This window comes from Hydra vulgaris, chromosome 03 (assembly GCF_038396675.1).
Source record: "Hydra vulgaris chromosome 03, alternate assembly HydraT2T_AEP".
Lineage (NCBI taxonomy): Eukaryota > Metazoa > Cnidaria > Hydrozoa > Anthoathecata > Hydridae > Hydra > Hydra vulgaris.
Genome location: NC_088922.1, coordinates 3,481,519 through 3,508,566, shown reverse-complemented (window position 1 = coordinate 3,508,566; position 27,048 = coordinate 3,481,519). Strand labels below are relative to the sequence as shown.

The 27,048-nt window shown below is 25.3% G+C and overlaps 1 protein-coding gene across 4 annotated transcripts; it reads right to left on the bottom strand.

Moving 5' to 3' along the window:
* Nucleotides 1–25,925, bottom strand: LOC136077870 (collagen alpha-1(II) chain-like). Of its 4 annotated transcripts, none has more exons than XM_065792078.1 (18): nucleotides 25,613–25,925; nucleotides 23,648–23,683; nucleotides 21,406–21,441; nucleotides 20,985–21,047; nucleotides 19,378–19,404; nucleotides 17,244–17,270; nucleotides 15,349–15,375; nucleotides 14,146–14,181; nucleotides 13,145–13,180; nucleotides 10,222–10,257; nucleotides 9,393–9,428; nucleotides 9,227–9,262; nucleotides 7,197–7,232; nucleotides 5,991–6,026; nucleotides 5,655–5,681; nucleotides 5,326–5,352; nucleotides 4,183–4,305; nucleotides 1–598 (listed from the first exon to the last, which is right to left on the bottom strand). In XM_065792078.1, the coding sequence occupies exons 1-18, from the start codon at nucleotides 25,836–25,838 to the stop codon at nucleotides 591–593; spliced, it is 879 nt and encodes a 292-aa protein (XP_065648150.1). In that variant the 5' UTR covers nucleotides 25,839–25,925; the 3' UTR covers nucleotides 1–590. The 4 variants fall into 4 exon arrangements, with proteins under 4 accessions (XP_065648150.1, XP_065648151.1, XP_065648153.1 ...); XM_065792079.1 differs by having other exon boundaries at nucleotides 433–598; nucleotides 10,231–10,257; nucleotides 25,613–25,923; XM_065792081.1 differs by lacking the exon at nucleotides 10,222–10,257 and having other exon boundaries at nucleotides 433–598; nucleotides 25,613–25,923.
* Nucleotides 25,926–27,048: the final 1,123 nt, after the last annotated feature.

Below are 27,048 nucleotides of genomic sequence, written 5' to 3'. Positions count from 1 at the left end.
TTAGAGAAGAAATATTCTTAATTTATTTCAAAAGTTTATTTCAATTAAATAATTCACTAGATAAACAAAAAATATAACAAATAAATTTGTCTCAAAAAATTTTCAAAATTTTCAAAATCTAATATCTTCTTTTTAACTACTCATTTACCAAAATTTAAAAAAACTCTGAAAAACTAATTGCTATATAATGCTTTTTGTCAACTAAACAATTTTTCATAGTTACTATTTAGATATATGTTATTAGAAATTCTATAAATATACACTATAAACTTTAAAAACAATACAAATACAATTTTATGCCAACTCTAACAATAGTATATTAGCAATATATAGTAAACGGTAACACTAGTAAAAACAAATTTATGCAAAAAAAAAAACATGAAAAGAAACTCGCTTAGGATCAAAGAAAAAGATTCTATTAAAGTAGAAAAATTAGTATTGAAAAAAGAAAATTCTATTACAATAGAAAAATTAGTTGAGAAAAAGAAAGCAATAAAAACATTTAAATAAGCTTTAGTACAGTGAAGCCAAAAATTAAAACAATGAAAATAAAAAAATAATTTCCATTCGAAAATTCTTCTTAGTTGATTTTATTTTTCTAAAAAAAAAAAAAAAAAAAATATATATATATGTTAACTCTAAAACATTCTGTTAAAAAAATAACAGATTGTTTACCTCTGTTAAATTAACAGAGTGATTTATTACTAAAAACAAAATTGACAGAACAAAAATTATTATGGGTAATCTATCTTAGAAGTTATTAAAATGTTTTCATTTGTGTGTTGTAAAAAAAATGGTTTTACAGAAAAATGCAACAATAAAAGTTTGTCAGTAATTGACATTATAATAACTAATCATCATCATGAAACTAATCAAACTATATTTATTAAGGTACTAACAAAGTTATTCTTATTAGGATAGTAAATCTTAGCACATTTTAAATATCAACTTTATGCAGATTTATAGGATATTGCACATTAATACACGTAAATTAATACATAAAATTAAATAAAAATTAATTAATTTTATTTAAAAATTACTTGTTACTCAACTAAAGCTACAAAAGTTATAAGATAATAAAAAGTAAAAAAAAATAAAAAAAAAAATAGCAATTTAATAACTTGCTGTGACTCACTTAACTGAGAGCAAGAAGAAACTGAACACAAGCTAGGGTCAAGACACAAATTAAGGAGTCAAAGTAGGTGATTAGGGTTGTCTAGAAAACAAGTCACAAAGTTAACTAAGTAAGAGAATAAGAAAAAAAGCGCCTTTAGAAAGAGAAGGATAAAAAAAGAACAAAGAGAAAGCTGACAGAGTGATCAGAGGATTCAAACCTGATTTCTTGCAGGAAAATTTTCTATTTATTATTTAAATTAAATAAAAATATATTATTTGCATCATCTTAGTAACATTTATACTCTTAAATTAACGTTGAAAAATGTAGACGAATGTAATATTTTGATTTTGCTTTTGAGGCTGATGCAACTTACAACACTACTTGTTAAATACTATCCTTGCACTAGTATGTGGTTTTTAACTATCAGTGAATAATAACAAAAAGTGCATTAAACTTTGTTTTTTCTTTTAAAATTTCTAAAATTAATATTTAAGCAAACAATTTCGAAAATTTTTTAAAAGTTTTTTTTCCTTCAACATCTTTACTTCCAAGAAGGCTGCAAACAACCACTATTGGAGTTGGAAGTTACTGGAAGAGAAAAGACGAAATTTATAGAGCAAGATAACGATTAACAGATGACTTAAAAGATCGCAAATTATATGAATCAGGAGAACAAGATGAAGGAAGCGAACTCCAAAGGACTGATAGTCTAGAAAAAAAATTGGATGAATAAGAAATTTTGGAGCACTTAGGAACAGTCACAGTAAAATGATGAGACTTAATTAAATAACGAGTAACATGGGAATGAATTTTAGTAGATGGCACAAGAGACACTAGCTCTTTAGAGAAGTTCCCATTATAGTATTTATAGAAAAGAAAGAAAAGCAGTATTTCGATGATATGATAATGGTTAGAGGTTGGCAAGAGCGGATCCAACAATGTTCACCATGCGTTTTTGCACCCTGTCTAAAAGAGAAAGGGTATCATTGGGAGATGTACCCCAGATATGGCAACAGTATTTCATACAAGGACAGATTTAAGACTTATAGAGATAAAAAATAGAATCCGGAGTAAGAAAGTGGCAAGCACAATAAAGAGATGCAACCTTAGCAGATGTTAAACTTGCAATCAAGTTGATATATGATTTCTAAGAAAGATCGGAAGAATTAATCCTAAAAGACGAAGGAAAAATCGAGTTAAAGTTCACCCGCCACTGAGAGCCCTATGCTGTAGCAGAAGTGAGATCCTTTTCAAGCTCAAATGCCCACTCCAAACGATCAGAGTGTTGGCTCCTTATTCAAGATAAGAATAAATGGTAGTATCATCAGCAAACAATGCCACCTTAGATGTGAGAATATCTGGAAAATCATTAATTCAAATTAAAAAGAGTATAGTGCCAAGGATAGAACCTTGAAGAACCCCTGAAGTTACAGGATATAAAGAAGAGTGCTGTCCATCGATGACAACTTTTATATTACAACTGGTAAGGAAGGATTCAATAATCTTAAAGATGGTACCTTATACACAGTAAGAAGAGAGTTTATGGAGAAGACCAGCATGCCAAACTTTATCAAAACTAATAATTTGAATTCTATTCAAGTTAATGTTTTTGTTAATAATTTTTTTATAGTTGAATAATATTTCTAAGAAGCTGTTAATATACAACAAAGTTCAAATAAGTCAGAATGTATTTCAGCAAATGCTAACGAAGAATAACTAACAGTAAAACAGTAAAGATGTATAATGTATAATAATTATAACGTATATCAGTTTTTGGATGATCTTTTTTTAAAACTAAGAAATTTTCTTATTTTATTAGCTTTTTCTTACTGTATATATAGGCATTAAATAATCTATTTCTGATACAGAAAACCTTTTTTCTGTCTAGAAATTTTTAACCTAGTGTCCACATGAAAAACATGATATAAATAAACTTAACTATAAAATAGCAAAAATTATTGATGCCAAAAACTGATTAACAAATAATTATTAGTTAAGAATTAAAATGAAGAGTTTAAGATTAAAAAAGTCTTTTTTTAATGTTATTCACCTCTCTAAGGCCGTGGAGGTCACTACAGTCGAGGTGACTTCTTTATTGTGGTTAAGACCCTCTCTTAACTCCTCAACTCTAAACCAAAACAATCAACCTATGCAATTAATCTGGATGAACAAGGTTTCTGCATAGAGTTGCATAGTCTGCATAGAGAGACGTGGAGAAGATTGAACTTTTTCGAACCAAATATTTGTTTAAGAAATAAATGCTCTAACACTACACCACTACCCCATTTTTAACACTTAAAAAGGTTTAACACTTTAAAAGATTTCTCAACTGAAACAACTACTACATTACATCTTTAAACATTTATCAAAGCCAGGGATGAATTACATTGTTTTATCTTTTCTAAGTGAAATTACCAAACAAAAGTTTTAACAAATATTTCCTTTTACCTACTGGAGTGTAAGACTGCATTGCACTGACCTTTACAGAAGTTTTAATTTGGGAGCTTACTTAAAAATAGTCATGCATATCTAATTGTAGCAGTAGTGTATGCTATTGTAAAACCGGTATTCATATTTTATAAAACTAAATCAAATTATTTTTATTGTTATGTAAGAAAAACTCAACAAAAAAAAAAAAAAATAACAAATGAACATGCAATTTTACAAAACTTATTTTGTTGAGTGAACTTTTAAAAATTTAATAGAATATTTTGTAATATTTTTAAAATTTTCCAACTACAAAATGTTAGTAATTGGGATGAAGGTTTTTGACTTAGTTAGTAATTTGTTAGTAATTGGGATGAGGTTTTGTAATCCCTTTTAATAAACCTGCAAAAACTATAACTAAAAAGTTTCTTTTAATAAATGATGTTCCTGTTTTTACTTGCTTTTGCAATAAAATTAAAAAACAAAACAAGTAATAAACTAACTGTTAATTGATGTCAGTTTAAATTATTTACTATATAAAATAAATCTATCAAAAACTAATATACAAAAATGAAGCTCAAATATATGGGAAAACATCAATTAAAGTTAAACTTAAATTGAATAATATTAAATATTACCAGGACCAGACACACCAGGAGGCCCAGAAGGTCCAGGAATGCCAGGTGTTCCTTGAATTCCTTGTGGCCCAGCAGGTCCTTGTGGTCCAGCAGGTCCTTGTGGTCCCGTTTCTCCTTTGACTCCTGTTTATTAAAAAATAAAAAAATATAACATAACATAACGATAAAAATATAACATAAACATAACGATAACATAAATAACATTTAAATTTAAAATCAATCTAAATATTAGGATTGAGATAATCACAACATAGCAATCATTGCAATCACTTCGTCAACATTGCAACATTGTGATATTGATATATATTAAAAATTATATCGTACATGTTTTTACCTATTTTTTATATATGAACAAGAGGAGTTCTAATAAGCTCAGGGGTGGTGGGGGTGATGGTTGGAAGAAACTGAAAAATTAGTTAACACCATGAGAAACAGTGAGAATAACTACTGATACCTTTTTGCAAGTCACAAATGTTAAAGCTTATGAATCAATTAATTTAAAATGATTTTGAAAAATAATACTATAAATTAAAGGTCAAGTTTTGATTGTTTCAGGTTTAATTATTTGTTGTATTTTTGCCTACCAGCTAAACTAGTTATGAAATATTCAAAATCATTTTTGTACAAGTTACTACAGTAGTTTCTGATAATAAAATTTCAATTTTATTTGAGGCAAAGGTTTTAGGCAAAAGAAAGCTTGCCTTGGTTCAAGAATAAGCAAAGTTTGCTTTGTTTTTTGTATCTCAAATTATATTGAAAAAATTAAACTAATCTTTGCATCATATCACATAGCTTATTTTGATACCAATTTTAGGTACTTTGGAGTCACAATATTTTTATATTTAATTAGTTTTGTTTTTGCATTATTTTTTTTAAGTTAGGTTTAAAGGTTCCTGAATTTCTTTAACTAATATTATTAAATTAAAATTTATTTAAAAAAAATTATTATTAAAATTGAAGTAATAAATAAATTTTTTTGTTATGTTTATGAAATGTTTTTATTTTTATGTAATGCTTGAAATTAAAAAAAACAAGAACTTAACAGGAAGATTTACAAAACATGTTGCAAAAGTATCAATATCATAACAATGACACTGCACTGATACTGCATTAAATATTTCTAGTGAAATAAAAACACATTACCTTGAATGCCAGTAGCACCATCTTTACCTTAAAATTAACATATTTATATAAAACCTTACTATTAAAAAATACAACTGCATTCTTAAGGACAAAAAAAATTTGGAGTTTGACTTGGATATGAATTATAAATACTTTGTTTCCGAAAAAAAAGTTTCAAAATTGAACAATAATACAAAATTTTGTTCAATATTTTCAATATTTTTTCATATTTAGATTTCATCATACAAATTAAAAAAATATTATGAACACACAAAAAATATTACTTTTACACATAAAAGACTAGAAACTAGTATTTACAACCAAAAACAAGCGTACAAACTATAACATACCTGGTGCACCATTTAATCCTGCAAGTCCTGTATAATAAATAATTATAAACACTTAGTTAAAAACTAAGTTAAACTTTAAACACACTGTTAATTAAAAAAACGAGTCGAGATTAAAATTTTTTAAAAATTCCTATGCTAATGCTTGAATAAAATTATAAGATCAAAAAAGGTAATAACACTATCGCACATTGAAACACATTAAAAAAGCTTAAAAATAACCTTAGTCGAGATATACTTCATTTAAAATATATACAAGTTTTAATCTTTAACTAAGACTGTTTTACCAATTTAAAATATTTTTTAAAAAACAGGGCTATTTAAAACAGCAAACCTTACCCTGTGGTCCTTGTGCACCATCTTTGCCATTTAAACCTATTTAAATTAATTCAAATTAAAAAAAAAAAAAATTAAAACATAAAAAACATCTTAAAAGAAAAAATTGTGAAAAACAACAAAAAATTATACTTGAAATATGCATGTAATTTTTTTGAGACTAACTTGGAATAATGCAAAAATTTATTTTAAACATTCAACTATATATTATACTCTATATGTTAGGAACTAATATTAATACTCTATATTAGGAACTAGTAAAATCAGTCAGGTCCTGATATTTAATCAAAAAGTAAAATGTTATAATCATGTTTTTGGTCCTGTGACACAATAATAAGAGATGAATATAAGAGATGAACAATAATAAGAGATCAATATAAGAGATGACCAACAGTCAGGCAGACATAGGAAAGGTGAAAAACACATAGCAGATTTGTAGAGCCATTCAATCAGAATTTAAAAAATATTTATATAAAGAAGGGTACTCTAAATGGAAATAAAATGTTGTATAACTGGTCAAATCAGTCAGTTCGATGTATTATATAATCATAAATTTTATAAAAAATATTAAAAACCTAAAAAATAATAAATAATAAAAATACTAGTCTTTTGCCACTGAAAATTTAGCCGCTGTGAGTAAAAATTGCTTCTACGGCTGCAAATTAATGCATGAGCAAATATTCACTTTTAAAGTAATGAATTTAGTGAGAAATTTTTGATGAAGATAAGTGACAAAGTGACAAAGATGAGAATTTTTGATTTCAAAGATGAGAATTTTTGATGAAGATAAGTGACAAAGATGAAAAAAAAAGGAGTAAAACAAATATAATGTAACAGTTTCTGACGACAAAATAATAGTATGTATTACTTAAAAAACTACTCTCTATATATAGAACTAGAAAAAATTTACTATTCATTAAATGAGTTCCTGTTAAAACCAAAACCCTTCAGTCAATGCATATACACTCCTCTGCACCTATCCCTAGTCCTTAAAAATCAGTCAATGTATGTACACTCCTCTGAGAATAAGGCAGATGTCAGTCAATTTATGCATGTAGCCATGCATTGATGCACTTATTCTATAAAACTTTGAAAAAAAAAAACAACCCATAAATATAATTACTTAATAAACAAAAATTATAGCGAAAACACATAAAAAATTTTTACTTGAGGCATTTTTAAAATCTAAAATGTAAAAATACATCTAACCTGGATTTCCATCTTTTCCATCTCTACCAGGAGGTCCTGTTAGTCAAAATAATTAATAAAATCAACTATTGTTTGTAAATAAATTTTTTAAACTTTTATGGTTTTTAAAACTTTATTTAAGTTTCTCCTACTTTAACTCTTTAACTTTATTATTTTTTTAGTAACTTTCTGACTTTTTGCAAATGACCACACAGTGGTCAAAAATGCTTGAAAATGTGAAATAATTCAAAAATATTAACTTTTAAAAACAAACTCAATTTTTATGACTTAATAATTTTCAAACCTTCAAGAAAGTATACTTGGAGTAATTTCTATCTAGTGCACTGAATAATTACATTTAGTCCCATTAAAAGAGCCAGGGTAGAAACTAAATTATAGAAACTGAAAGATATCAAAATATTTTTTACTGTTTAAGGCTTAATTTTTTAATTTGTTGATTCCAGTTTTACAAATTTGGAGCTAATATGCAGCAAAATTATTCTTAAAAAAAGCTCAGTGTAAAGGGATTAACTTGAAAGTCACAGAGAGTAAAGGATGCCAGATCGTTTTCAAAATTGGCCAAATTTGTAAAAAAAAAAAAAAAAAAAATTAGAAAAATTGAATTTCTGGTCTTTGTTTCTAAAAACTAGTATTTTTGAATTATTTCGCATTTTCAAGCATTCCTGACCACTGCGTACCATTTGTGAAACATATTGAACCTTTTAACTAAATGTTGTCAATTCAATACTTATATCAAAATATATAAATAAAAATATATTACTTATAGATAAAGATCTAGTTAAAAGTGTTACCACTAGACCATTACTTTTAAATAACTTTGATCTAAATCTTGGTCTTTTTTACTAAAGTTGAAATTTATGACTGACATTAAAATAACTCTCATGCACGAAGCTTTTCATTAATTCAAGAACAAATGAAGCTTTTTTTGAAATGTTTTTAAGATTTTACTTTATTATTCAAAGTTTAAATAAAATTTTATTACAAAATTGTTTTTATTACTATTTTTTTTAAACAGTAACAAAGTTTACCCCAGGAAAATAATTGTCAAATATTATAAATAGTTTGTGATATTAACATAATAGATATAACTCTTATGATGTCGTCTTAAAAAATGTTATATTGAATAGATCTATGAAACGCTTTTTCTCTGCAACAAGAAAATAGTAAAATAAAATTTAGAGGAAAAAATAAATAAAATCGAAGCAGTAAGAGAAAAAAATGTTCTTAGTCAAATAAAAACTTCAATTAAATATGAAATAAATAACAATGGATTTCACCACCAGTAAAATTAAAATCTCCCTCCTGGAGAAATTTAGAGGAAATATTGCTGAATGAATGTCTTTTTTTGCACACAAAAAAAAAATTTGGCATAAAAAACATTAAAAAAAAAGGCCCTAAATTTTTAATTTGCCCAAATACGATTGACATTGTTGAAAACAGTCTAGTATAGCGCCTGGCAAATTAAAGTAGCATATCATTAACAGTAAAAATATTAAAAAACAATTTTAGTATACATATTTTTAAAATACATTCTCATTATATGTAAAACCTTATATTTCAAAATTTAAAGATTTTTTTTAAGTGGTCAACCATGACTTTAGACATTTTCAACAATTTGAAAATTTTTAAAACCTGCATAAAAAAATGTAACTTGAATAAGTAAACTTAATTTAAAAAAACTAAAAATCTACAAAATTTTAACTTTAAGAGAAAATTATTTTAAGTTATACTTGTAATAAATAACTTCAAAACATTAATATTTTGAATTTTAAAGTCTCCACATGCTATATTTATATATATTTAGCATTTAAACATCTTTTTTAAATTGTAAAGCCACATAGAATGTTTATAGCGTAACACTAAAAAAGGCGCCTGAAGTTAATAAGGTATAAAGTGATGTGTGTACCACAAACCATATTATTAGAACCATACTGTGAGCCTTACTAGAAAGACTGAGAGTTTAAGTAGATAGTTATTTCTGTATTTAAAATCGAGCTTTAGCTTCATGTATATCAATTTAAATAATTTACCTTGACTTCCATCTTTTCCATTTATTCCAGGAGGACCTAAATTTTAAACATGTAAACAAATTACTATTTTTTTACATGTTTAAATTAATTAATGTAATGCAAGTATAAGAAAAGCACAAAAGAAATATAACATAAGTAAATATAATATAATATCAAAATATCACACCTTGAGGTCCCTGTGGTCCATCTTTTCCAACTGGTCCTAAATTAAAATAACTTGGAATACATTTATAGCATGCATATATAACCCTTGGAATTAGGGTCAGCATTTGGCAATGCCGACCTAAAAGTGTTTGCGGTTGGCAAAAAATTGCCAACTTCATTTCGATGTTTTATAGTAAGACCTTTGTATTAATTTTTTTTTGCCGCCTCAATCTCTAAAAGAATGAGGTCGGCAAATTATTGCCGACCTCAATTTTCCTAGTTCTGAGAGTTGCATATATAATGCATAATAATATTTATAAATATATACAAATAAAGTATAATATATGCATTTTAAGTATATGACTAAAAATATTTTATTGATAATTTTCATTCACAATGCTAAAATAAGGAGGATAAATATGTTTAAACAGAAAATACCATAGAAAAGTGTCAACTTTCAAAAAAAGTCACCTGAGGACATGGTGGGTGCCATAAATCACCAAAAATACTTTTCTCCCTGTTTATCAACTTGGGTTTAAAAAGTGAAATTTTACAGAGATTTCATAAATAATCCTATTTTAATATAATTTTCTTAAAGAACATTTTGTAATGCAATTTTATAAAATATATTTTTGGTAATATATGGCACTCACCATGTCAAGCACCCACAGTGACTTGAAGCATGACATTTAAAAAAAGTTTTCACTTGCGATTAGCATTTTCTTGATTTTTGCAGAAAAAAATAAAATGGAGATAAACTTTTAAAAATAGTCATATCCCTTATGCATTTGCATAACGTTATATTATCTTCTGAAATATAACATCATCACAAAATTTTATTTAAAATATACCCTGACTACCATCTTTTCCATCTTTTCCAGGTAGACCTATAAAATGAAAAAATAAAAATATTTTTAATTTAATAGAACTATCAAGATCCATTTTTTAAATGAAAGCATTTATAGATTGAACTATCAAGTTCAATTTATAAATGCATTGCTTTGTTTATCTAGCAATGCATTTATATACAGTTATAAGCACATTAGGCACTTTTGTAACAGGATGAAAAAGAATTATTGATTTGTAACTTTAAATAAATGAACAAAACAGTTCAATGTAAAACAAACATAAAAAAGTAACTTAAATAAATAAAATTAAATAAATAAATAAAAAGAATTTTCTTTAACATAGTTTAGAAACTTTAACAGTAAAAAAAATCTCAATAACTAATAAGGACAATATACAGTTATTAGAAATATATAGTTAATTTTCATGAACAAGATATAAGAGAGGTTCAAAAACAAAATAACTTAAGAACCAGTTACATAGTTATATATACTGTCAGTTTATCAACTGAAAACTAATTAAAAACTACCTTAGTTTAAAATTGGTCATATCAAGGTACACTTGACTTAATAATTATAATTAATATCAAGAATATATTATATGAACTTTTTTCTGGTCCCTAGGCATTACATACTTGTTATGACCATCCTCTTAATGTCTAGACCCTCACTATCTCAATATTTTTTATCACATGGACTGTTTTTTCAAAAATTTTATTATACTTTTTCAACAATTAATTTGATAAAATTACATTTCTTAAAATTCAAAAGTATTTCTTTGAATTTATTTTATCTTTGTTTCAAAAGCTTGTTTTTTATAATTTAAAAAAGGATTCCATTGAAAGATTGTTTATATCAGATACGCACAAAAAAAATACTGCTCGATATAAAAAGACTTATGCTAAAACCAATCAATAATAAAAATGCGCAGCATTAAAAAACCTAACAAAAAAAAAAATATATATATATATCTTATTAAAAATAGTATGACTGGAGACTTGCAGAATGGTTTAAGAAACTTGATGCTATACTGTATAAAAGTACCACCAGCCTCATCAGATGTTAAATGAGATGCATTAAAAATAATTCAAAATGATTTTTAACCCTTTTCGTAAAATGGCCAGCCAATTATGTAGGCATTAAAGCATTAAGGCATTAAAGAAAATTTTTATTAACATTCCCATTTAAATGTTCAGCAAAAGAAAAAAAAGATGTTATATGGTGCATAAAAAAAGAACATCATAAAAAAAAATTAAATAAAACTTTTCTTTATCATCTGGCAAACACAAGAATATTTATTTAGACATTTTCTCATAACAAACAATAACAAAAATAATTACTGAGTTTAAAAAAAAAAATTCAGCTAAAAACAAATTAAATTTTATTTTATACCAGCTGGATTATGCGGTGTTTCGCGCGAGTTTCTGTCACACTTAAACTTGACCAAATTTATCGTTTCCAAATTTCATTGCGCTTAATGTGAGTTAAATTGTTTAAATACTTTCTTTGAATATCTGGGAAACTTTCTTTGAATGTCTGGGAATACTTTCTTTGAATGTCTGGGAAAACCTTGGGGCCGGAGGGGCAGCTAATGGCCCAAACCTGGCCAAAACCACTGCACAGGCCTACTTAGAGCCTGTGCCAAGTTTGGTATTGATTGTTCCAGAGATGTTGACGCCTATAGCTAACATCAAACTTACAAACATTGCCTTTTATATATAGAGAAGTACCATTTTTGATATTTTAATTTTTGTTTGTCTGTTTGTTTTGTTATAATGATTATAATTCATAAAAATGAAACTACATTAATTGTTACATGTTACAACTCTAAACAAAATCTTATAATTAGTTAATTTTTTAATAATTAAATAGAAAATTTATTCAATGGATATAACTATTAATTTTTTCAAAATAATATTTTGAGGGGGTTTAGACCCTTGTTAATAAGAATAAATATACTTGACAACATTATCAAGTATAAATATATTTAATATAATTATATTACATCAAATATATATATAAATATATTTAACAGGGTATAATCTGCCACAATATATTATATTGAAAATTAATAAGCGACTTATATCTATAGAAGAAGTTTTTTATTTAATTATTATAAGTATTAATGTTCAAAGTAATATAGTAATAAGAAGTTTCATTGTCATGGTCTCTTTTATTCAATATTCAGCAACAACATAATGGAAACACTAAAATGTATATGCAAACTTTACGCTGATGATGGCAAGCTAATAAAACCAATAAAAATATTTCGGATACAATCAGTTTGCAAAATGATATCAATAAGTTAGTTGAATGGACAAGTATATGGTTTACGGAATTAAACAAAGAGAAGTGCAACGTTATGAACATTGGCAAAAAGAACTGAAAAAGAATTTTTAATATGTTGAGAATAGTCCAATGCCAATTAATCATATTATCTGTGCTACACGGGTAAAAAATAGGAAAAATGGTTAAACTATGTGTCCGGGGCTACTCCTTAACATTTTTCCTCTAATGTTTAGTATATTATTGAGTACGCAATAATTATTTTTTTTGTTTCTAATTTAATCAATAACTGTTTATACTTAAAAAGTCTTTTGAAATTTTGTTTTCTGTTAGTACATGTGTACAATCAATTTTTCCTTAAGTGTTCGGGCTACCTGACTTTCCCCTTATACTTTTTGTTTGTAATATATTTATTTTTTTTTAACTTTTTAAAAGCAAAAAATTATTATCATTTGCAAAGCTGCAATTTTAAAATAATAATCAAAAGAATTTATAATCAGAATTAATAATCAAAAGAACATATTTTTATTCATTTATACATATGTAGAGAAAAGAAAGAAATTAATTTGTTAAATGATAATAAAAAATGTAATATTAAATTTATTTAATATTTCAGTAAATAAAACTGAATAAAAGTTGTTACCTTGAGGTCCTTGAGCTCCATCTTTACCAGCTGGTCCTGAAGTTTAAAATCATATGATAAATAATTTGTCTTAACCAGATACACACCAAATCATCATATGTATAATAAATCTTTTTCTATCAACTCAATTAAATGAAAAATTCAGTTTACCTAAACTTAAATTTGAATTGGCATAATCAATCCTTATAACTCTCTTATAACTCTTATAATCCTTATAACTCTTATAATCCTTATAACTCTCTTAAATATATTTTTATTATTTTTTTGTCCCTTAAAGCGTGTTAGGCTACAATTATGGCTTTGAACAATCAGTTTATTAATGTATACCTATGCATGTATATAAAGTGTATAAAATTAATTAGTAATACTTTTCACTTCACAGAGAAAAAACAAACGGGTGTGTGATTTCTGTTTGCTGCCAAATTTAAACACAATTTTTAATGCAATCTGTTGTTTTTTTTACTGAGCACTTTGAGAGTTAATTAACAAAATGTAAATAGACAAACCTCAAAAGCTAGCCACACATGATAGTCAAACTTCAAACATAATCAAACTTTAAAATTTATCATTAATTTTATCATTTTTATTGTTGTTGCGGTTTTTTTCAACAAAAACTTTTAAAAACAGAGCTAATACTTAATCTTAATGAGAAAAAAAATTATGATACAATCTATGCTGAATCCATTTATATGAAAATACCATTAAAAGATTTAAAACTTAAATAAAAGGTATTTATAGATACTTAAAAGTAGCAAGTATTTTTATATATAATGTGTAATATATCCATAAATAATACAAAACCCAAGTTCTAATGTGTACAAATGTGTACTAGAATTAATATAGTTAAGTATCTTTTTTAGAAAAATAAAATTTTATTTGTATTTTCAAACTCAGAAGTGTTTCAGAATTGACACTTAAACATAGCATTAGTTCTTATTCAAAAACAAGTACGTACTTATATACTGCAGTTATTAATAACAACTAAAACACAATAAGCATACCCTGGACACCATCTTTTCCATCTCTTCCAGGAGCCCCTACAAACAAATTAATTTTTTGATTTGTAAAGCCAATTATGCAAATATATGATGACAAAAAATGTTGATATATAATTAATTTTAATTTTTTGCAATTATACAAAACATTTATTATACTAAACTCAGACGATAATTGAAAACAATATAAATACAATATCTAAAACTAACATAATTCATTAAATCAAGGATGTTGTTGAAAAATTTGTGTGAAAAAAAGTGGACACAAAATATAAAATCAACTGTAGCTAATTAAATTTTAAAACATGAGATATCAAAATAATGTACATAATTCCTATGTTTCAGTATTTAATTTTACTAGAAATATGTTGCCGAAGTTAATTATAAAAAACTAAAATTTAATGTTCAAGTTAACCTCTCTAAGCAGAACCATAATCAATTGCAAATACTCTATTACTTCAATTAAGTGTCCTTTTATAGATAAAATAAAATCAGGTAAAATTAAAGCAGTACAAATATTTTTATTATTCATTAAAACTCAAAGACTTATACTTTATTTAAACTGTCAGAACTAAAAATTTTCAAAACTCCAAAAGACCAAAAAAAAGCAACTACTTAGGTGGCAACCATTTTTAAAACTGCTGTTACACTTCGCTGTCGCCGCTATAACTAGGAAACACAAACTTTGATTTATTTGGAGTATGCAGGAAAACAATTTAAAACAATATTGAAACATCAGTTTTTTGGTGTCCTAATAATATCAACATGCAAGAAAATCATTTAGATTTGTTAAAACAAAAACAACTGTTTATTTAAAAAAACTTTTTAGGGGCTGTTCTAGGAAAATAATTTGGGTGGCAGTACCCCCCCCTGCAGCGATATTTAGCAGAAATATTGCTGAATGTAGGCGTTTTTAAGAAAACAACAACAAAAAAAACTAATTTTGAATTTTGGTGCCAAATAGGGCAGCGTCTAAATACAATCAGCGCTGTAGAAAACGGTCTAGAATATCCCTGTTTTTAAATATAATGTATTCTGTGTCAAGCCAGTTTTTACCTACTATCTAAATATAGGCTACTATGACATTATCTTTTACCATGGCTAAATTTTGCTGATTTTTAAAATTGAAATTGAAAAATACAGACATTTCATCAAGTTAAATATTTTATTATTTTAAAATAAATTTCTTTTCTGAACTAAATCAATTACCTGGTGTTCCGGGTAATCCAGTTTTACCTAAAAAAATTTTAAAGTTGCTTTATTATATTATTAGAACTATGAAATTTAATAAATAGATAACAGGAGAAAAACAACTATGAAGTAACAAGAACAATTTGAAAATATTTGTAAAAAATATGAAGAAATGATATGAAAAAGCTTCAGCTAAGAAGGAAAGATACTAAATATCTCTCTCTCTCTCTCTCTCTCTCTCTCTCTCTCTCTCTCTCTCTCTCTCTCTCTCTTTATATATATATATATATATATATATATATATATATATATATATATATATATATATATATATATATATATATATATATATATATATATATATATATATATATATATTAAATAAACATCATGATTATTATCTAACCCACGCAAGCCCAAAATCAATAAACTAAAACAATGAAAATGATACACACATACATAGGGTTGAAAATTTCTGGAAAATTTCCGGAAATTTTGCTCAAGATTTTCAGAAAATTTCAAAACAATTTTATTGCAATAAACTTTTAGTAACATAGTTTTATAAAATTCATTTCTTTGTTTCAAAAATATGCATTTAATCTAGGGATGCACTGGAATTCCGACTGGAATTTGTGTCTTTTAGATCAAATCGCTTCTGGCTTGAATTTAAAAAAAAAAATCTTTTTTATGACATGTGACAGGCTGTATAAATAAATAAAAAAATCATAATCCTAGAGACCAATGCAGAACTATAGGTAAACCTATGTAAAAAATAAAAATGTAATTTTATCTGCAGAAATAGTAGTACAGCAAATACATTTGCAAAAATTACATTTGTATTTTTTACCTAGATTTACCTATAGTTCTTCCTTGCTCTGTAGGATAATGATTTTTTGATTTATTTACACAGCCTGTGCCACATGTCATAAATTTTTTTTTAATTCTAGCCAGAAGCGAATTGATCTATAAGACACAAATTCCGGCCAGAATTCCAGTACATCCCTAGTTTAATCATCGTAGTATTTGGGTATTCTTTAAATATTTCAACAAAAAGTATAAAATAATAGACCCACAAGCGAAAAATGCAGGAAAGAGGGTGTCAGGGGAAAGGGGGTGTTCTATCCCAACAAAGAAGGTGATTTTCAAGTTTTAGTCATTTGACACAATTCAGTCGGATGAATTTTAGTTTTAAAAGACCTTTTTTAAATTATTTTTAAGAAACTACTTGGAATTTTTTATGCATTTAACCCCCTCCTCACTTATTAATTTATTGTCTTATTAGGTCAAAAGTGCCATGAGTGAGTGAGACACAAGTAAAAAGCACTTATTTAAACATAGCGGTGGAATTAATGACCTTCAAATCATTAGTTCTTTATTTTTATTGCTAATAATATCTTTAAATAATTCAAATTGAGCGAAAAAATTTTCTTTACTTTTTGCCTTTCATTAATCAATAACGTCTTTAAATAAAGAAAAAATTGTAAAATACTATAAAAATGCTATCAAATCTTTTTATATATAATTTTACAGTTTTCAATAACATATTTTATTATAATTAGGACAATATAATAGATATTGAAAAATGCCCCATTCCCTTTAGGGGATGGGGCATTTTTTAATATCTATTATATTGGCTTGTTAATAAGGTGGGGATGCAATAAGGATGTTAATAAGGTTGCTATGGCAATTATCAATACTTAGCAAATAACAGGATAAAACAGTTTTAGAAAAATTCGAAAACAAATTATCATAGTTGCTACTTAAAATTAAAATTAAAAAAATTCAACAAAATATTAAAAAAGGCAAAATTTTACCCATTAATTATAAAATAACTTATCTTTTTTTAAAAATTTCTGGAAATTTTCCCGAGTTAAAAAATTCAACCCTACAAATACACACAATTAAGATAATACCTGGTTCCCCATTCAGTCCAGCTTCACCTGCAAAAAAAGCAATAGTAAAATAAATAACAAAGTATAATATATTTTTAATAAATATTTATAACTAATACAGGCCTCGAATTAATGCAAAAAAATTAATTGGCGAAAAAAAAAAATTTTTAACCCCTGCACCTCTATTTATCCCTGGCACCACTTTGCGGTAAAGGGGGTTTATGTTAGTATAAAATTGTATCTTTTCTACATTAATTCCCAACTGCAATTTTTTTAACATAAAATCTCTCATATTTAAGTATTTAATAATTTTTTCATTTGGCAGAGTTAAAAATAGCATAAGTAACTGTTATAACTTATAGCTTAACTTATAACTTAAAGTTTAAGTTGCAGTTATAGCGTAATGAGCAATTTATAATGTAATGAGCAAATGACATATTTAATACTATTATAATATTCCTTTTAGTAATTCTTTTTACCTAACGTGATACTTAAAAATGTAAAAAGGTAAAAGTAAAACTGCAAATATTACAATATTTAAACCATTTTAATTAGTTATAGAAAACTATTTAATACCTTCATGCTGACAATTAAACATGTGTTAAGAGTATTGAATTGTTATTGTAATAAACTATAAAGCAATAATTAAAAAATCTATGAAATAGTTTTGACAATATAAAGAGCTTATGCTAATGTAAAACAGCCACTTGTGACACTTGTTATTATTGCTGTTCTATAAAATTAACTGTTTTTAACATTGATAACATAAAACGCATTTAAAATAAAACAGATTAAAAAAATAGAATTGTTTAATTAATAATTCAATTTTCTCAAATTATATTTCATTAAGTTTAAGTATACGCTTAAATTATTTTTATGGAAAAAAATTTCTTTGAACAGAAGCAAAATAATTTATTTTTTCAATTTAAATTTTTTATAATTTGATTTTGTTTCTACTTTAACATCTATTTTCAAGAAACAAAACAAAACAACGATTCAAAATGTTAACAGCTTAAACAAAATTTTCTTGGTCACCAGCACTGTTTTAAATCTGATATTGTTACGGTAGTTAGATATGTGTTTAACTTTTAGGAATGATCTATACTATGCCACTGGGTATTACAGACCCCGCTGCAATTAAATTTATAATTATTGAACATTAAAATTCTTTTAAATTTCTATTATTATTATTTTTTTTAATATCAAATTTCTATCGCAAAATTACTTGTATGAGAGAATTTTAGAAGATTAAAATTCTCTGTTAAAATATTTTTTTTTTTTTTAAATCCGAAAAACACTTGTGTATTTATAGAAAATGTTTATTCTTGACATAGCTTTAAATAAAATGAATATATAAAAAAAAATGTATCGCGTTTTTTGTATTCTATTCGAAATTTCTTGTTAAAATAGTTTTTAGTTAGAAGCTTATATTATGTGTTAACAACATATAAGGTATAAATAGAAACATTTATATGGCTATTATATTATATGGTTATTTGTATGGCTACTTTTATTATGGAGTATATTAAGTAAATTTAATAGTTGAGTAACTATATGTTACTGTAGCAACTTAACTGGTTATTTTAATTTAGTTTATAAATTTACTGTGATGTACTTTTATCCATTCAGTAAATCAAACTAAATATAACTTTAAAATATTATTGGCTTAAACGCAGAGATTTAAAATAACTTAAATTTAAATTCAAAAGCGCTTAATGTTGAATAAAAATATGCAAATAATCATACCTCTATTCAAAATATAAATTTAGTGTGATGTACTTTATGACCCCTAATAAAAAAACTTAGACAAAAACATTACTTTTAAAAATGGCTGAAAAAATATGCTAAATAAAAAAGAAAAGAAAAAAAAAAAAAAAAAAACCAAAAGAATTGCAAAAACATCTTTTTTAAGAAAAAAATTATCGTTAATGTGTGAAACAAATTAATTCAATTTGCAATACATTTAATTCGAGTTCTGTGATATATTTATTAATTTATGAAATAAATAGTATAAAATATATATAAGTTAATAGTATGATATATAATAAAAATAATACAATTAATAATAAAATAGTATTTAAACAATTTAAAAATAAATTTCTTTTAACTAAATAAGATAAATTTAATTATAACTTGAACAATCAAATTATACAACCTCTTTCTCCATCTTTACCAGGAACACCTAAATATATAAATTAAATATTTAAATATCAAAAAAATTAGTAGAAGATGTAAATAGGAAAAAATCAGTTTAAAAAAATTATTTAACATGCAAGTTCTTTTATTTCAAATAAAATAACAAAAGTTTGGATTAAAATATTCTGAATAAAAATTGAACATAAAAATATTAATGTTTTGGAGAAAATTAACTCATTGGCCATAAACATTTAGCATACATCGATTGAGAGCTTGAGCAATTACTATCTACTAATTAATAGATGAGAAAAGCTTTTTTTATTATTATTTTTTTTCTTTCTTCTTTTTCTAAAAAATCTGTTTAGATTCAAGTCAGCATTTTTAAAATTAAGGTGTTCAAAATATATAAGGAAAGTGTCCACCCAAATAAATAAAGGGGTAGTGGTGTAGCAGTTGCTTCGTAAGCAAGAAGTACAGAGTTTGATCCCTACCATGTCCCTATTAGTACCACATTAAACTTGTTACTCTGCGCAGTGGCCTTATTTGTCAAGGTTCATGTTTCAATGTTTAAGAGTTGAGAGAGGGTTTTAACCACAATAAAATTCACCTCCTTGACTGTAGTAGCCCTCAGCTTTGGGGAAGTAAATATAAATAATATGAAAACTCTAGAGTTTATGTGAGGTTGGTCCAAACTATACACAGAATTTAAAATGACAACTATTAAAAATCAAAAAAATCATTTTTTCAATAATAAATTTTTCAAGTAATATTGCTATTGTAAATTAGGAATTTCATTTTTTAATAAAGCAACTTAAGCAAGTTTTTTTATTTTTTGTAGAAAGACTTGGCTTATTTTGTTGCTATATAGCTAAAAAGGAAATTATATCAAATTATAGTATTTTTTTTTTAAATATAAAAAACCAGATGTGGTGATTGCAACTCTGAAACTACTTTTTGTTTATTGATTGATACATATGGTTCATTTTGGCTACATGGGTTTTATTGAATTTTCTAACTATAGTTGCTGTTTTCTGTATCACTCCCCACATTTATCCTATCTAAAATTTACACCTTCGCACAGAATATTTCAAGATTTTCTTAATCGATTTCCATGAAATTTTCTTTTTTTTTAATTGATGTTCTTACTTATGACATTATAATAACACCATTCTTTAAATATTTTAAAGTCCAAATATGGTTAAAACATCTTATTTTTTGATCTTGTGTTTTTTTAATTAAAAAAAATCTGTTCAATATATTTTTTTTATATTGGTACAGGATCTTCTTTATCGTATTATAAATAAATTTGAAAAATTTCAAGTTAATAACACAAATAGTAGATGATATTTTGGGTTTCCAGGAACAAATTTCTGTAACCAAAAATTTTAAATTTTATCATTTAAAAGAAAACTTTAATCGATTTAGTGAATAATATCCATAATGTAATTTTTGAAGGATTTTATTTTATTAATGGTCTACTACCTTATGCATTTAATGGGACTTAAATATTAAAAAAATGCTTTTCAAAATTATTCAATGTAGGTCTTAAATGATTGTCAAAAAACAATTTTAATCAAGTTTTGATTAAAATACTAAGATTTAATCTTAACTACCATAAAATCTCACCTGGTTCACCTTGAATGCCAGGAAAACCTCTTGGACCTACTTCACCAATTGGACCTGTGGGGCCTAAATATTATTGCAAAAAGTTTATATAAAAATTTTAAAATGTTAATATCAAATTAAGCAGAGTAATCCTAAATTTAATAACCAGTTATGATAATTTGAGCTAGCATGATAATTCAAGTAAACAAGATACAAAAATACATTTGCTTATAAAACTTTTATGTGTTAATGCGATTTTTATGCGTTTTCAATAACTTTTATGTTGCACCACAAAAAAAAAATTGGATTAGCCTCAAGATTTTACTTATTTATTAATTTATTATATAAGGTTTTCATGATTTCAAGATTTTACTTATTTACTAATTATTATATAAAGTTTTCATATTAATAAGGTATAAATAAAAATGATTTTAATGGTTACCTGGAATACCTTGTGCACCAGGTGGTCCAGTTTCACCTAATAAAAATATATATTATGACAAAGTGTCAGACTGTAAAAAATATAATATCCTTTACAGAATTGGTCAGGAAGCGGGAGCAATCGCTCTCAATTACTAACCACGGAAATAATATTTAGCTGCAAAAAACTTGCCAGATTTTCTAGTCATTTTGAGAACATTCAAGTTCATGTATCTCCAATAAAACAAAAAAATTTTGTTTTCGGATATACATGAAAACATACAAAAACTTGAATGTCTTGGTGTGAAAGAATAAAAAGAATATTCGCAAACACTAAAAATCCACCAAATCTACAAACAAACTAATTCTATTAGTTCAAAAAATACGCTGAATAAGCGAAATAAAGTTCTAGAGTATTCTGTTGAAATGTTTTAAAAATTGTATTATTCAAGATTTGTTTTTGAGATTTCTAGCATAAATTGTTTTAAGAATATATTATCAAACAAATTATTACTTTAATACTATGGCTCACTCTCAGAGCCACATCTGCAGATATGCATGCCAAGTATGGGGGCAGTCCCATCAACTAGCTTTTATTGGGTTATCCTGTCTCCAAAACAAAGCTTTAAAAACTATTAATTTCCAAAATATTAATTTTAATCCTAATGTGAATCTACCTAACTTTCAAAGTATTAAAACTATATGACTATTTTTAACTTTTAAACGGTTAATTTTGTCTACCTTTAACTTTCATCAATTTCTTTTCCGATAGTGACAATACACAAGTATTGTCACTATCGGAAAAGAAATCACCTTCATTCCAATAGTAATTTAAACCTGTCTGTATCTAAACACCGCTCTCATAATTATGGGCACAAATCTATAAAATATCAAAGCATTAAAACTTGGAACAACCTTCTTAATGAACTCAAAGTTCTCAATTCATTCTCAACCTTTAAAACCAGTTTATTCTACTTTTTATTAAAAAAATACAGTCAATGTTTATAATTTCTATAATATATTTTATTGTCATTACTATTGCTTATTGTTATTATTATAAATATTATACTACTATTATTAACTACTTTTAACTATTATAACTAATATTAATACTGTTATTATTATTATAGTAATTATTATTGTTATTATTAGTGTTTTGTTGTTATAATAATAATTATTTTTATTACTGTCATTGTTGTTGTAATACTATTATTGTAATATTATTGTTGTTACAGTATAAATTTTTATAATTATTACTATTATTGATATCTAAATTATATTTATTGTTGTTATTATTTATAGTATTATTATTATTTTCTTCTTCATCTTCTTCTTCTTTATCTTCTTCTTCTTCTTCTTCTTCTTCTTCTTCTTCTTCTTCTTCTTCTTCTTCTTCTTCTTCTTCTTCTTCTTCTTCTTCTTCTTCTTCTTCTTCTTCTTCTTCTTCTTCTTCTTCTTCTTCTTCTTCTTCTTCTTCTTCTTCTTCTTCTTCTTATTATTATTATTATAATTACTACTATTATTAACAATACTATTAATACCATTATTATTATTATTATTATTATTATTATTAACATTATTATTTTTATGTTATAAAGTTTATTATTGTAGTTATATATTGTAAAAATTAGTATTATAATTATTTTCGCTATTTTTATTTTGGAGGCCTTTTTTATGTGCCACAGCATAAAAATGACAAAAAAAAGGTCTTCTTGACTATTTCGAGGAGAATATTGCGGAGCCCGGAGCTATAGCCCCTCTAACCTAAACCCTCCTTAATCCAGCACTGGAAATAAGACATATTAATAAAAATTACATTATAATCTTTGATAAATAAAAGAACATTTGTTTCCTTATTAAGCAATGATAAGATGATACTTTATATAGAAAATGTCGCTTAATTTTATAAACAAAATTATAAAAGAGCAAAATATTTAGAACAAATATTTACGAAAATATTTTTTCTAAACGTAATTTATTTTGCTTTAAGTTTTTTGGCATTAAAAGTTATTTTCTTTTCCTAGTTTATTTTTTTTGTAATTGTCTCTTATTGGTCTAATTAATTTTGTTTGTTTTTTGAAATGTTCTTAAAACAACTAAAAAAACTGTCCAGTTCTTCACAACTAAATATTATTTCCGTGGTCAGTAATCGAGAGCGATTGATCCTGCTTCCCGACCAAGCCTGCAATTAAGCTCAAATAATATTCGATAATAAAGATTAAAACATAAGCCTAATAAAAATGATTAAGGAAAATATCGTGTACCCTTTTCGCCTTTCAAACCTGCTGGTCCAGTACACCCTGAATATGAAGAAAATATAAAATTAATAAAAATTAGAATCTTATTATTCAATTTCAATAAAGCTAATTATATTTCACATAGAGTTAACTTTTTCAGATTATTAACTATTTCACATAATTTAATTTTACATAAAACTTATATTAATAAATTTCCATATAATTATTTTTATAATAACAATTTATATAAAAAAAAAATAAAGACATGAATAAAAAAAAAAAAGGATTATAATAAATATAAAATAGTTTTTTTATATTTATTATAATCCTCTTTTTTGACTCAAACCATTCAAGTATAAGGTGTAAAAAAAAGATTTGACTCAAACCACTCGAGTATAAGGTGTTTGCACTTGAATATAATTAAACATTATCAAATATAACAACATCCAAAATCGGTTTCTATATTATTATGGTGTTGAATATAATTTAACATTCTTAAATATAACAACATCAAAAAACGGTTTCTATATTGTTATGGTGTTGTTACGGTCAAAACTAGGGTCAAATCAACCATAAATCTGAGGGCTGAGACATAATTCACATTGAGTAGTTTTTGTATCATACATAAACTAAGTAAGATAAAATATTTTTGTGTAATTAAATTGCTTAACAATTTTTGCAAATAGTCTACTCAAAAATACATTTAGTAAAACATATTCCCTTTGAATAAAAAATACATTAAAAAAAATGTTACATCTAGTAATAAATTTTGAAACTAAGGGGTTTAAATTTTATGATATATAGCTTGGGAAATGGGAAAGAAAATGTTGAGAGCCCCTGCATTAAAGCAAAGAGCCTGCCAGAAAGTCCATCCAAATCATCTCAAACAACAACACAAAGCTTACACTCGACCTCTGAGGTTAGTAAAAATGTTACCTTGATATTACTCAGTAAAAAAACCATGGAGAAGATGTTTCTGGCTGTATGACATAAATAAAGTTTTTTCAAATTTTAAAAAAACTGAAAAATTAGACAAAAAGGCATTTTATACCACTTGTAGGATTTTACAGGAAACTAAATTTGGTATAGTTTCTGGTCAACCTAATCCACCCTAACCATGTGCATAATGAATGACTTGACCGCTGATGTTTTATGTTTTATTTTGTTATCGATTTTAGAATTTCTTGTTTCTACCATAACCAAATTGTGATACATTGACATCATATAAACAATGCTCTACTTATTACCTGATTTGTGTTAAGTTGCACAGTATTACAAACTAAGATTATATTTTCTTCATTGCAAGTTTTGTAGAAAGCAACAGTTCTTTTTGAAACTTGTTATTTTAATACCTCTATACTGCAGAATTTTCGATTTGTGAAATAATTATACAGTTGTCTATTTGACAAAGGGCTTGCATTGTTATTGTTGTGAACAATATATGCGTTTTATTTAGAAATGAAACCATTAGCTTAATTGATATGCATTGTAAACAAAGCAGGACATATTGGAATTGATTTAATGTTCCACTTGAATGTTATAAGATGCCAAATTTATCAGCATTTGTAATCATTTTTATTAGATTTTGAACAAAAAATTTTCATATTGAAATTACTATGCCTTAGAATAGCAGTGTAATATGTAATTTATGGCATTTAAACAAAAGCACAACTCAGAATTAATAAAGAAAAAAAATAGCTTTTAATTAGTTTTTCTCATTACAAAATTTTACATTTTAAAAAGTATGTTTAACATGAAAAATCAAACAATAATAAAAAAAATGATGCAAAGTTTTTTTTTTATTTTTTTATTTTTTTATTAATTTTTCCTACACTTACTAACTGAAAAGTTACTAAATTATTTTAATGACTAAATTATAAATAAATATTTAGTTTTCACATCCATATAATAAAAACATAAAATAAAAACAGACTCTAACAATTAGATTACTGCATAAACAATAAAAATTAGGCAAAGAAAAAGAAAAATAACCTTGAATCGGAATCAATCCATATATAAAAGCAGCGTTTATTGCAAGTGATGTAGATGCCAAGAAGAAAATAAATAGTTGGAATCCTGTTACACCGGAACCTGATTCAGAAACTAATTTCAATTTTTTATTATTATCACTGTTAGACATTTCAGAAGTTTTTGTCTGGTTGCTAGTTTTAGTGTTTTGTGATGAGGGTTTAGGTTGAACAGAGTTAGTTTTAACCATAATTAGAGTTTATATAGTCGACAGGATCTTACTAAGACCGGATGTTTCGATCCACGTTTACTGCGAACGTTACGCAAGCATCATTAAAAAGTACAGTTAGATACCAGTATTTCCTTTTGTTTTTTAATTGAAAAATGCAGAAAACTAAGTACAAAGAAATATAAGCAAACGTTAAAAAACGTTTTTACGCGAACCGTACGGATGTATGGTTCGGCAAATAGTTTTATGTTTTAAGTTAGATTGATAATTGTAAAGTTTTGGAAACACCTGTTGAAAACACTAAGTTGAAAGCTATTGAAAACACCAACTGTTAAACTTCTTTTGCTTCTTTTTGCAATAAAACATAGAAAGTAAATATTCACTAGCCTTTGTTATAATGATATTAATCGACTAACATTTGTTTAAAAGATATTAATTTCTAAGGATATACAAAATAATCAATGAAATGAAACCTTTGAAAAGAAACGGTATTTTAATAACTTTTCTCAATTCTAGTTGTTTATTTTTATTTATATTTTTAATAACTTCCAATTTATTGCTTCTTTTATTGTTTTAGTTTCGTTTATTTTAGCACATTTCGTCCTTTAAAAATATGTACAATGTACAAGTACAAAACAAAATAACTGGAGTAAGAAAAAGCCAATGTGGCAAAGCTTAAAAAGAAATACGTACATTGAAGGAGAAAGCATATAAATAAGAGAGCTTTCTAAAGCATTTATGTGCAAGGAAAGAAACAATATGGTTTCTTAATCAAGATCCCCCTTTAAAATGTATTTTATAAAGCCGCAACACAAAAATATACATTGCTTTCAAAAATTAGGCGCAGTAAAATATCTTTTTATTATTATTATTTTTTTTAAACTTAAAAAGTAGCTCTATTGGCTTACAACAACTGATGTGTTGATAGGAGTTTCACTTAACGTTGATTTTTTTTAATTCAAATTAATTTAGTTTTATTAAAAATAAACAAATAACGTACAGGAAAATGTTATTAAAAAATTGACGCCCAATACTGATTTCATTTCAAGATTAAATTTTTATTAACTCATATGTTAGGTATGTTAATGAAAAAGCTCAAACTTCATAAAACTAAAATTAATAATAAAAATTTAATCGTGTTTGAAAATTTAAATAACGTAAATAATAATACCATGCTTCTCGAAGTTATAATATGAAAACAAAAAGATATATTTCTGTTTTCATAACTTCG

Coding starts and splice junctions, on each gene's coding strand:
- LOC136077870 (XM_065792078.1), bottom strand. CDS start 25,838: ATGGTTAAAACTAACTCTGTTCAACCTAAACCCTCATCACAAAACACT. Junction 21,048..21,405: donor TGGTGCACAAGGTATTCCAG/GTAACCATTAAA, acceptor AATAATATTTAG/GCCCCACAGGTCCAATTGGT. Junction 9,429..10,221: donor TGGAAAAGATGGTAGTCAGG/GTATATTTTAAA, acceptor ATTTTAATTTAG/GACCAGTTGGAAAAGATGGA.